The 14098-nt window shown below is 39.5% G+C and overlaps 1 protein-coding gene across 1 annotated transcript; it reads right to left on the bottom strand.

Annotated features, from left to right (window-relative positions):
* Positions 1-3362: 3362 nt before the first annotated feature.
* On the bottom strand, positions 3363-9036 carry LOC124259498 (tyrosine-protein kinase STK-like). The gene is made up of 7 exons (XM_046693628.1): positions 8983-9036; positions 8258-8416; positions 7360-7506; positions 6295-6555; positions 5931-6081; positions 5406-5537; positions 3363-4875 (listed from the first exon to the last, which is right to left on the bottom strand). The coding sequence occupies exons 4-7, from the start codon at positions 6520-6522 to the stop codon at positions 4661-4663; spliced, it is 726 nt and encodes a 241-aa protein (XP_046549584.1). The 5' UTR covers positions 6523-6555; positions 7360-7506; positions 8258-8416; positions 8983-9036; the 3' UTR covers positions 3363-4660.
* Between the last annotated feature and the right edge of the window lie 5062 nt (positions 9037-14098).

Raw genomic sequence — 14098 nt, 5'->3', positions numbered from 1 at the left:
CGCACACACACACGTTGGACTTGAAAGTACTGGCCTACAAAATGATAAACTTACTCCTATTAATTTGTTTGGGAGTACTGCCTCATGTCATTAATATTCTACCTTGTGTAGCTGAAACCCTGAGTTCGGTTGAACAACATCCAACATGGTACATCAAATAGAACCCGTGAATTAACCCATGCTTGTCGTAAGAGGCGACTAACGGGATTGGGTGGTCAGGCTCGCTGCCTTGGTTGACACATGTCATCGTATCCCAACTGCGTATATCGATGCTCATGCTGTTGATCACTGGATTTTCTTACCCAGACTCGATTATTTATGCCATATAGCGCTGGAATATTGCTGCGCAAAATTGAACTCACTCACTCCAACATGTTCAAGCAAATGGGGCACCATGCCAGTCGATCAGTGGTGACATCACACGCACGCACACCAACACGTGACCTCCCTTTATCCTCTAATTCTAAGTACTAAAAATTTGCCTTATACGCAGGGATATACGGTAGTTTGACAGCCACTTCCATTCACTAACTCAGAGAAAGTCAAAAGAGGTTTTCATTTACCTGGTATTAATGTGAATTAATAGAGACAGAGAGTGAATCCGATTCAAATATAACATTTCACTATCACATAAAAACATTGCTGTTTATTTCAAATGGCATAAACATGACATGGCACCAAGAAGTCTACCACATTGCACGAAGCACAGTTTATAAATCTAAATATTATCAAAGGCAAAAACTGGTCCAAATGTTTAGGCAGTGAGACAATGGGTATGTACATTGATACAAGGTAAACACACAAGAACAGGTTAGTCTTAAATCGTTACATATTCACAGTGAATCTGTCAAATAGCATTATATAATGAGGGCCCTGATGGGTGTTCCAATGTGTTTAGGCATACGATCTATAGTACTCAAAAGAAGTTAAGGGTCGCCTCAGGTTCTCTCATGCCATGACAGATTAACTAAAAAAATACAAACAAATCAGATGGTCCTTAACTTCTTTCAAGTTGTATAACTGATGTATCGAAGATGAATACAGATTTCTCGCACACACAATGGGATATGTTAACTACCGTTTAACAAATCTGAAATACAACCGCCTCATGAAATATGAATATTACTTCATAAAATATTTAATAAATATACATGAAATGTTTAAGTTATTACACATATATACAAATTTCACAAAAGAAAAAAATGGATCTTTTTATTATGTCTTTTTTAAAATAAACTTTCTTAAATAAATCAAGCAAAAGATACCTCTCAGTAGATATGATTATGCTTGGTTTTCAAATAAAACTACCTTAAGTTAGTAATATTATGTCAAATAATGTACCCTACTGATGTTTTTTCAGCACTCAAAGAATACTTCTACATCTTTGTATTTTGTTTGAACATTATTGTTAGATAAACATAACATTCAACATCAGTTCTTTCAATGACCCGTGAAGATCCGGGTTAGAATGAGCCGTCAGTAACCCATGCTTGTCGTAAGAGGCGACTAACGGGATCGGGTGGTCAGGCTCACTGGCTTGGATGACACATGTCATTGGTTTCCAATTGCGCAGGCCGATGCGCATGCTGTTGATCACTGGATTGTCTGGTCCAGACTTGATTATTTACAGACCGCCGCCATATACATTGTAGCTGGAATATTGCTGAGTGCGGCGTAAAACTAAAATCACTTACTCATTCAATGTTCAATTACATTGAAAACAGACTTACCATACTTTGTTTTGCCCTTCATTCCATGTTGAAATACAAATCTGTTTTCATATGACTCACTTATATGTTACCATTGAGAGAAGGTAACATGAATAACCATGAGCGCCAACAAAACATAGAACGTGTTGGATAAACAGGGATTCAAACTGGATATCATACATTTTACAAACAATGAATTGCAGCACCTTAACCACTGTGCCACCCTTGACATCCTGTGTCATGATATGCCTTCCATGTTTCAGCACGAATCATTAGAGTGAGTGAGTGAGTGAGTATGGTTTTACGCCGTTTTTAGCAATATTCCAGCAATATCACGGCGGGGGACACCACAAATGGGCTTCACACATTGTGCCCATGTGGGGAATCGAACGCGGGTCTTCTGCGTAACGAGCCAACGCTTTAACCACTAGGCTACCCCACGAATCATTAGAGGTATACATGAGCAGGTATGATATTTTCAGATGGTATGTACAAGAGAAACATTGTTACTCTGACCAGGGATAATCTACAACGTTATATAGTCTCCCTGCTCTGACCTATGCAAGGTAACTATGTGAGTTCTGGCTGGAGGTCATCATGATGGAACATGTCTGTGCACCTGACAAGTGACAAGATTTACATACAGTGTTGTGTATATCATGACACAAGTGCTGAGAGTGTAATCCAACACAGTGTATGGCTAGAGTAGAGCCTTGTAACTGGTGTCTCTGTTAGTGGCTTCGTGCACCTTCCATCATACAGTCACACATTCCTGAAAGACTATAGGGACTTGTGAGCCAAACATTTCAACATATATACACTTGAGTATGTAAATATAATATACATAAAACACCCACATACTAGTGTGGTGTGGTGTTGTGTGGTGTGTGTATGTTTGTAGTGTAGTGTGTGTCATACCACATTATAACGGTCATGTGTGTGTGTGTGTGTGTGTGTGTGTAATGTAGTGTAGTGTATATATATTTTATGTCAGCTTATATCATATTGTATTAAGAAACAGTGAAAAAATAAACAATGTAACAAAATAAACAATGTAACAACATAAACAATGTAATATGTACATGGATGTGAGTAATATACTAGTACATGTATTCCAGTATTTACATCTAAACGTCCTCCAACAATGCTGAAACTGACCCTGGTCCAACATCACAAGAAGATACTGGAGGTCATTGCGCAACTGAGAAATACTCTGAAACATCAGATCTGAGCTTATGTCATAATGAAGTGTTGGCACACCCATGGATTATGTTATGGCTGTGCCTTACTAAACAATGTAATTTCGGTAGCGTCATTGTGTAAAAGTAGGCACAGTTGCTCTGCTGGGATAGTGTAAAGACCACGTTTAAAAGTAGTGGCTGCATCACTAGTGTGCAGTGGACAGATTGTATATTTAATGTTTTCAATCAGTGACTGAAATATGTTTTGTCTCCACCAAAACTTCTATCCCAGTTTCTGTCATATGAAAAACAATACATATGTTGATAGTGTTATTTGGATAATGGAATATCTATCTTAACTGGATTGTTGTCTATCAGATCATATATCTCTATTGGTATTCATTGTCTATCAGATGATTAAATATATATATATATTCGGCTGTCTTTATACCCTATATATATATATATATATCAGTTGGTTTCTATTGTGTATCAGTTCATAACATTTATATCTCATTTGGCCTCTTCATTACCGGCCAGATCAGAGCATTATTGGTTAATGTTCTGAATAGTGCCCATCTGCTTAGTATGTTCACACACATTCCACAGTCAAGAGTGAGTTATTTTCTTCCTTGTCTTCACTGAACAGCATTTCCCGGTCAGCCTGCACACAAGGTCACAACACCACATCGCCATTCAGCAGTCTCCCGAAGAATGTGTCAGTCGCCAAAATGTCTTCTGAGAAGTGAATGTCCAGTCAGTCTGTATGTGTCACTGAGGTCCATTAGTCACTTTCATGATGATCAATGAGAAATATGAATATTAATATCCTGTGAGTCAATAACTACTGACTGAAAGTACACCTTTTAACATAATTACTGAATGACATTGATGTAAGTTATGTACAGATATCATGGATATCACAAGCCTATGTGATATCATGGAAGTACTTGCTCATATCTTAGGTAATAAAAGCTATGATGTAACATGATATCGCAGTTTTAATACCATGGTCACTGTGGTTCTATTATCTCAGATATCATGCTGCTAATTGATATCACAAGTAAAAACAGATATCACATGTTCACATGTCTGAGTCAACATTAATCAGGTATGACACAAATGACTACAGATCAAAGTTCAAATTTCACCACATGTTAATCCCTGTGGATATCACGGGATATGACTGTAGAGAATCACCCAGAGGTGTTTTGTACCTTGGAACACTGATTGAAAAGGTTTTAAGAAGCCACTTTATACATCCAAAATGGATCACTTGAAGAAATTCACAGTTGGTATCCTATTATGAAGCAGAAGAACTGGCTTGCTGAAGGGTAACTCATCTTTGTTGGAGATTTGTTCCCCATGTTGAGTTAACATAAATACACCATCTTAATCTCCATCACGGCCTACATCACCATCAACATCAATATCACCATCTCCATCACATCTTTCAAGCTGGTGTCATGGTGTCAGTGAAGGTGGACTTGATTTGAATGCTGGTCCTTTGGTCCGTGTCCAACAGAAATACCAGAGGCACAGCCATATCTCACATCCTGTTGTGTTGGCTGATGAGGTCAATACTTCCACACATGTAACACCAAGTTTACAGAAACACATTCAGATCTAGTATCCCACATTGTATTGAAGCTAGCTCTCTTGAACATTTGTCTCCAGTGCTTTCACACATGTTGTCACCTCATCTTTTCTCAACATGCAGCTACGGCCCCAGCTTAGCCCCTGAATCCTTACAGAATCCTTACAGAATCCTTACACATCTCCATAGTCTCTCTCCATCTGGACCCTGAAGTCCTCGAACACAGAGTGTACATGGAAGAAGGAGGGCCTTGTTACTGGGTCATACTTCCAGCATTGTTGCATGATCATATAGTACGGGTCGATCTGCTCAGGAAGCCAGTGTTCTTGTGGCTTGGGAAGTCGGTATCCTCTCTGGATCTCATCCACAGCTTCAGATGCTCTCATACCTGATCAACAGAGTATTGGTGTACTGGTCACAACTCACTATAGATACAACCCCTGCAACAGGTTACTAAATATGTGTGTCACAAATTTGTTTCTAATGTGTTTGCCTTCATGATTAAGAAATTATTTCATGTATATTCTCATTCATTTGTTATAGTTTTCTTGCAAAATCAATATTTTCGGATTGTATTTTGATACAACAGTGTATTTTTTAAATGGAAATCTAAATCTAATAAGGTTATCCAAACTTTGCAATAACATATTATGAAACAGATTTTTCATAGGCATTCTCCTTTTGACAAAATATATAAAAACAACATAAATAATTATGTATAAGTTTTCTGTGTTAAAATCATTTCATAATCTCATTTAGTTATTTTTACTGCAAGCATGTTATCCATTTGAACTTTACTGATAACATCATGCCCAGACACCATATATATAAGCATATATTTCTGTTGCATTATATTTTTACTTGATTCAGTTCTATGGGATTTCACCTGGAACATACAGAAAACAGTGAGTTCCCTACCTGCATACGGTTCCTTCCCCGATGTTGCAATCTCATACATGAGAATACCAAAGGACCACACGTCCGACTTGATGCTGAACTTGCTGAACAACACTCCCTCAGGAGCAGTCCACTTGATCGGGAACCGCGTACCTGCATGTACAACAAATCCAATAAACAGACTCACACAAATACAACATAGATTCATACCACTACCACACACTGACTCACACATATCCAAACACACCATGCAAGTTGCTACATGGCTGAATTGAATCTGATGCAACAGCTTATATTCACTCATTCACAACACACACAAAAAATACTGGTATTGGAAATTCCATGTCTTTGACAGCAAATCAACACAGAAACAGTGTTACATTAGGGGAATTATTGAATCTAAAGGGGAATCAGTGACTTATTCTTGTGAATGGATGTACCACATGCTAGTTCCGATGGTAAATGGTAAGAAATACATGGTACCTTCTTTGCCCCACTTTGCATCTCATGGATGAAGACAAATGAGTAGAATGGCCCAACACTTACCTCCTGCAACATACTGGCCATCATCAACTACCCTTGCCAGTCCGAAGTCAGCGACCTTGACATCGTGATGTTCCCCAACCAGGATGTTGCCAGCACGGAGGTCACGGTGGATGAAGTTGCGAGATTCTAGAAACGCCATTCCTTCTGCTACCTGTGTATATGCAATCAACAAACAGTAACATAGCATCCAAATAAGCCACTATGTTCTTGTTAGTGTTCAGGGAAAGGGTGTAAGATCTTTATGTCTGGAATTTGAAAGGAACTCAATAGGAATTACAATATTATTCCATGTTAAATTTCATCAATTCAGAGTCACCTCATCTCTATAACAGGATACCAAGTTGTCAAATTTGGTGCTACTGACCTGCCGTGTCATATTGAGCATCATGGTATGATCCAGCTTGGAACGCCTTTCTCTCCTGAGGAATTCCAGTAGAGATCCATGAGCCATGTACTCTGTGATGAGCAGCACAGGTTCACAGTTTGTACACACAGCTAGAAGCTGGACCAGACGAACATGACGTAACTTGTTCATTGTCCTCGCCTCTTTACGGATAAATTCTTTCACAGTCATTCTCCCAGGCTTTAACATCTTGATGGCAATGTCAAGTTTCCTCGAGCTTTCCTGAAATAATAACAATCAACATCAATCATCTATATCACATTGATCATCACATCCATCATCACTACCATCATCATTGCCATCTTCGTCATCATCATTGTCCACATTGTCATTGTCATCATCATGATTGTCCTCATTGTTATCATCGCCATTGTCCTCATCACCATCATCATCATTGTCCCTATCATCATCATCATCATCATCATTGTCCTCATCATCATTGTCCTCATTGTCCCCATCATCACCATCATCGTCATTGTCCTCATCACCATCATCATCATCATTGTCCTCATTGTCCCTCATCATCATTGTCCTCATTGTCATCATCATCATTGTCCTCATCACCATCATCATCATTGTCCCCATCACCATCATCATCATTGTCCTCATTGTTATCATCATCATTGTCCTCCTCATCATCATTGTCCTCATGGTCCTCATCACCATCATCATCATTGTCCTCATTGTTATCATCATCATTGTCCTCATCACCATCATCATCATTGTCCTCATTGTCATCATCATCATCATCATTGTACTCGTCACCATCCTCATTGTCATCATTGTCATCATCATTATCCTCATTGTTGTCATCGTCATCATCATTGTCATCGTCATCATCATCATTGTCCCAGCAGTGATTGCAGTCTACCTATTCAGAATCACAACATGCTTTAGATACATTTATGTTCAAGACCTGCATTACTTAGGGCTTTCTTCCATCATGAAGTCGACACACTGTGATATAACTAGAACAAGTCTCACTGTCTACATTTATGACAGTTCAGAGCATGATCAAAGTAATACCTTTCCACACTTCCCCGAAGTATCCTGCACCAAGCTTCTCTGACATGCGGATGTTCTCTCGGCTCACCTCCATACTGCGGAGATGGGTGACCGGGGCTGTCCTGGGACAGGGTTGGGTGAGTCGGCACACCAGACCATCTTCCTTCTCTGCAAACACAAGCCCATGTGATGTCACAGCTACTATGATTTCCATAGTTCTTAGAAAACATGTAAATACTGTGGTTTAAACACTGCATTTAGTGTATTCTAATAACCTCACTTAATTGTCCAACCAATGTACGTGATACAAAGGTGTGCACAGACACCAGGTATTTTGGGACATTGACATATCCTGATACAAACATGTGACTTCAAAATTCGAACAAAAACCAAACGTTTGAGAGAACAATTGGGTTCAGCTCCAAAAGTCCCATTGTTCTTGAACTGTTCACTTGCATTCACTCTTGGTGAAATGTGTTCTCAGGATCAAGAGGCCTTGCATATTGGTCTATTGTAACGGTAGTTAGGACTGGTTATAATTTATGGCTAGGGGGTGATGATGATTGATTTTTATTTATTTTTGGGGGGCATTGATTTTGTACATGACATGCAGGAGGAGGGGGGGTCATTTACTATGCACACAAATTGGGGGGGGGGGGCATTTCCATTGAACATGCATGCTTCTCCATAGAAATCTTCATCCCACCCCACCCCCACTAGGCATAAATTATGAATGGTCCTTTACAATTATGCAAATTCAAGATGATTGCCTGATTTAGAAATCCAAGATGGCTGCCCGATGATGCTTACAAGTTTTCTAGACTACATACTAATCAGGTCAAGGTTCAACTCCAAACACTGTTTTTTCCACTGGAACATGCTCCAAGCATCAATCAAAGTCAATGCAAATGACACTCACTCTGATAATGTTCCACAAGCTTGATGACATCAGGGAAGAGTTTTCTAACTCCAATGTATACTTGCCCATCAGTCGATTTACGTATCTTGTAATGTCGGATAGACGGTGTTCTGCCGTCTGCTTCCAGACACCGCACAGACAATGCATAGGAATTTTTGTCTGAAAATGACAAGTACTTTAGATTATATATTTCTATTACCATAAGCTCATCTCCAAAGTTAGCATGAAGTCCTGAAAATGTACTTACTAAAATGGCAGAAAAATCCCCAATGACATGTCAAGTTTTAACTCACTTGCTCAGTCTCTCAGTCACAGCCTAGTGGCTATTAACTGTTCACCTACCACAACAAAAAGCTCTATGATGATCTAGTAAATGCACAATGTGGGTCAGATTGATGAATCTCAATACAGATGTCCCCATCTGTGGTATGATCGCTGGCCCACCTCAAGGACTCCACTCTGTACAGTACATTGCAGCACCTTAGAAGAATGGAACTACAGAAATATTCCTATAATGTGTTCAAACACTTCCCAGGCAGTGTGCTATGTAACATTGTGGTTGAAGTGTTAGCTTGTCACACCAGTGTGTGGGTTCACTTGCACACACAACGGGAAGCCAAGTTTAGCTGTCCACATCTCTCATATTACGGGAATATTGCTCAAAGAAGCATAAAATCTCACTCACTCACTCACTCACTCAGTTTGTGTGTAGGGTAGTGTCTCACCTGCCGAAGCCCTAACAAGGAAGCTGCCTGTCATCACGCTCTCCCTTTCAGCCATGCCTCCCATCATGCCGGGCTACAGTCAAACCACCAGCTGAAAACCATCACCAATACTTGAACCATGGCAGACAGGAAATCATGCAGGTATACTACAGTCCCACAATGCACAGTAACACCTCATTTGTACAAACACCCTGCCTTCTGGATGATCTTGTTGGAAATGTATCTATATGACCCACACAAAGGAAGTTACGCTTATACTTTGACAGTCAAGATAATAGCGACTAATAATTTCACCTGGAACAAATGATTAACAAGGGCCCATTGTCTCCAGTAACATTTGAACAATGGCCATGATCCGGGTGTTGTGACACAACAAAAAGGGACACTTGACATTCAATCCATTGTACTTTCGACAGAAAGATAATATGTGTAATAACTCTCTGATATTTGCACACATGAATTTTAGTGATTCTCAATGCTGATTGGTCATCAAATGGAGACCAAATATGTACAATGCTTTGTTCTTTTAACATTTGGGTTGACATCCATGATGTTCCAGTGTCCCAAATTGTTACCATCTGAACAACAGGGCCACATTAAGTCTGTGTGTAGGGTTGACATTTTATACAATTTCTCTTCATGTTCACTTCTTACAAAACATCAGTGACTTGTAACCAACAAGTCCTGCTGTCAGATGCTCGCCATGGATTGAGATTAACATCATTCCATCACTCTGACAGATAATCCATAAGCCCTCACTGCTCATAGTCCCTAAATAGCTAGGATATTGCTGACTGCTGCATAAAACATATTTTATCTATTAATTCCTTTCACAATGTATTCATAAAGGGCATGCAGTGGGTAGCCTAGTGGTTAAAGCGCTGGCTTCGTCACAATCAAGACCCGGTTCGAATCCCTACATGGATACAATGTGTGCAGAAGCCTATTTCTGGTGTCCCCAATCGCGGATGTTGCTGGAATATTGCTAAAAGCGGCACAAAACCAAACTCAGTCAGTCAGTATTCATAAAGATTTATAACTTTGAATACAAATAAACACACACAGCAAGATATGGGGACAGCTCTATGTAACCTTGGCAACAGACAATAGTGTCAGCAGCTAGCCAGAGCATCCTTCTTTGTGTAGTGAGGCAGCCCAGTGGTTAAAGCTGCTTGTCGGTTCAAGTCCCCACAAGGTTACATTTGTGAAGCCCATTTCTGGTGTCCCCTGCCATGATATTGCTAGAATATTGCTAAAAGTGGCGTAATATCCAACTCACTCACTCACTTTGTGTAGTGGCCTTTAAAATTCTATGATGGATTCAAATTATGGACTTTTCAATCCAAGGTCAGATATTTGATGAAATGACCAAACAGGTTAACCATATCCGCAAGCCACAAGGTGACGGTGGACAAATGGACAGACCAAACTTAAGCACATATCAAAACTGACAATGTTTGTGAATAACATCATACATATATCACACGTTACACATATCATCATAACACACAGGGAATTTAGGGCAATAAATGTAAATGAGAACAGATGGCAACAAAAGATTTAAACTTATATCACTGGGTACAATATGTCCAATCGGATGTTTGATAGGCATTTAGAAGTTGGTAGGGTAATACCTCTGTAACTATTCTCTGTCATTCACCTACTGAAGGGGCAAGTAGTAGCCCAGAAACGTCGTGTGTAAATAACAAAGAAGTTGCACATCCATATCAAGTGTGTTGTATTATGTCCAATGTTTTAGTTGGATGTTATTCTTCGTTATAACCCTGCAGTTGTAACGAGTCAATGTCGGACCATTTGATTCTATTAAGTTGAATACTGTGTCCTGGCATCAACTACTGATTTTGCATCCTTTGCATTCATAGTGCGGCTTTTGCCTATGCTGTATAAAAATCTGTAATGCCCTTTAAAGAGAGTGCAAGTCTATACATAAGAACCAAGTCATGATGCACCATAAAGACAGACGATAACCCTGTTTGAATTACATCATTAAAGAAGCTACGCGAACCGCCACCGAGTCAGCAACACAGTATCACCATGAGGCACTTGGGGAACATGTCCCGTGAAGATCCAGTTTAGGGATTGATCTTCAGAAATCCATGCTTGTCGTGAAGGAGTGACTAACAGGATCGGGGGTCAGACTCGCTGTCCTCGTTGACACATGTCAACGTATCCCAGATGTGTAGATCAATGTCCATGCTGTTGATCACTGGATTGAATATTTACAGACCACCGCCATATAGCTGGAATATTGCTGAGAGCGGCTATATTAAAACAAACCAACTTTCAACCACTTGGGGAACATGTCCCAACACCTCGTAAGGATGGGAATGCCACAATAACTCGGTGCACCTAGTGGCTGCAAGAGCTGTATGCTCCCCCAGGGAGTTGAGAGAGATTGACAATACGATGTGCCGCTGAGATTGACATCCAGTGAACGAGGGAAAACAAAGCTTCTTTGAGCAGCTGAGCTGAGCTGGATATGGGCTTATACAAAATGTTAGTATGTATGATGTATGTAATTAGTGGCATCCAGTCATTTGTGGATAGTCACAACTAGTATTCTAATAGATGTGGAAAGTGCAACTCTTGTCAAACAATCTTAAACAGGAAACATTTTCACCAGGGGTGTCATATTCACAGTGCAGGGGGTTTTATCTCGAGTCGTTTCTGGTCGACTAACAGGTAGATTCACATCCTTCCTTCCTTCTTCACACAGCAGGAAGAACCCCAGCAGTGGATTGGGCTCATCTATTTCCTGGGGAGTTTGTGGTATGAATGAGGTAGAGCTGATGCAGATAAGGTGCGGAAAAGTGCGATCTAAGCATTATGGTGATATTTAGGATTGACAGCATCAATAATTGATCCCAAGATTTAATCCATTCAACCAAATGACTCAACCAATGCCTCTTCCTTCCTTTTCACCTTTAAAGGTTTCATATATATTTTGGCATGGTAGAATGGAGATTCAAATTTCAAATTCACAACATCATTCTTGGTATCTAATTGAATAAAATAGAAATTCACATTGTTGAATCTATGAAAACAGTTTTATCTTGAAGTAGAAAATTGCCATTTTAGCCAAAAACATCTGAGACGAGTCAGCATCATTTTCTAGTAGTGTCAAGTTTTATCACATGTACTGTAATTAGCCGCGGTTACTTATGCTGAAGGGGTTGTTGTTGGCAGCCGGCACTGACAGATTTGTAATCTATGCAATGCTTCTGTATTCAAAAATGTTGCCTATGATGAGTCCTTTCACGGGTGCAGTCAACACCACTTCACAATTAGCTGAATAGGAACAACTACATACGGTTTCTCGCATTTGGTTTTATGGAATATGGGCTCATCCGACTTTTAGCATACCAGGTAATGCTTCTGTACTTTGACTTTGTTTCTAGAGTACATTTCTGTGCATACATGTATCTGGGGTACATATCTGTAGAGTTTGTGCTGATAATCCACCCTTCAGCTGCCATTTCTATCCAAACAGGAATCTACTAGGACTCAGGGGCTTGAGACTCATGGTTCAAGTCACAGACTCAATGGGAGATGAATCTTAATTCTGAGCCTGAGGGGAGTTATCATCCACCTTCACATAGTTGACAGGGATGTATCCCTCTCTTCCCATTGGTCATCAGGTCTGGTGCAGATCACCCAATCAGCAGTGTCACTGCAAACAACAGAAATAATCCAATTTGGTACACATTTATGATACAGTGTAAAAAATTACTTATTGTGACAGTGGTCAATAAAAATATATACTTCACCCCCGTTTCCTTAACTGAAGAAGTTAACAGATCCCTTCATGAAGATGACGTTTATCTCTTTAGACTTTTATCTAAATTTCGATGTTATTCAATAAAGTTTAGGGTCAGCAAATTCCTAAAACAAATAATTAAACAAACAATAGGGCATGATCATTCAACAGAGAATAATCATCACACAAACAATAAATAAACATTTAGCATACACATTCTGTGGCCAGGTGTCCCTGCAAGTGGCTAAACCAGAATTTATAATATACATAGGTTAAATCATCTAAGACATAATGTGACTGGAGCAGTAAGCATGTTTTGGTTTCTGGTTTAGTTTGCTTGTCATTTAACGCCAATCTCACCACACCATTCCAAGCTTATATGGCAGCGGGTCTGTAAATAATAAAGTCTCCAGACAATCCAGTGATTAACATCATGAGCTAACTGATTCACACAATTGGGATACAAATTTTATTACGTTGCAGAAGAACAATTTAACCCGGATCTTCACGGGTCAGTTAACATGTACTCAGTCCATCACCCCAGCCCTGCATCCACCAATGGTCCACAGGATTATTTCATATAGTGCACAACTGAGTTATAATGCCTTACAGCTATATAAGGGATACCGTATTCAAGGAAAAATAATATTCAAGTATTATGACAGAAACTATTTATAGAAACAGGCCTCTCTTTACTGATGATACATGTTTTGTCGTGAGTAACAATGACAATAATACTCTTCATTTATAGGGAGCGAGATAAATCTGTGGAACATAAATGTATGAGGAGACTCATGCCCAAAACGATAACAAAATGGTGGATTCGAGTGTAACTGTGACATATGGTTGAAATGTTGAAAGAAGTACCTGTCAGTACTCGACCTTGGTGTTAACCTTCCTGAGTCTGTCTCCTTTCACAAAAGACAAGTCATCCCCTGCGACCAGTTCTCAAAGTCGTATACATTGCTAGGAAGATAAATAGCCTTGAAAGAACAAATATGGCTGCATACATGTTGCCACATGATGGTACATACAGGCTCATTATCAGATCTGATAGACATCGCCTGTATAGAAAGTCCTCTAGATAACACCCAATCTCACACAAAGGGATGGATGGGTCCTTGAGGTCGGCGTCAGCTTTTGGAAACAATTCAGTAATTCTTCATTTCTTTGTATCACCTTGTATTTGAAATGTTTACATACAAAAGAAAACCCACATAGAACATCACATTATTCATTCTTCTAGTGATCTCTTTGGGTGAAGCTGTCAAAGCACCTAGAAAACAACAATGTGCATAAAAATAACAACAAAATAATTATTGTGCTTTGTCAACAAAC

This window comes from Haliotis rubra, unplaced genomic scaffold (genome assembly GCF_003918875.1).
Source record: "Haliotis rubra isolate DU_JTF1 unplaced genomic scaffold, ASM391887v1 Scf725, whole genome shotgun sequence".
Lineage (NCBI taxonomy): Eukaryota > Metazoa > Mollusca > Gastropoda > Lepetellida > Haliotidae > Haliotis > Haliotis rubra.
Note: the sequence above shows the minus strand (reverse complement) of the source record. Positions and strands in the feature narration are given on the sequence as shown.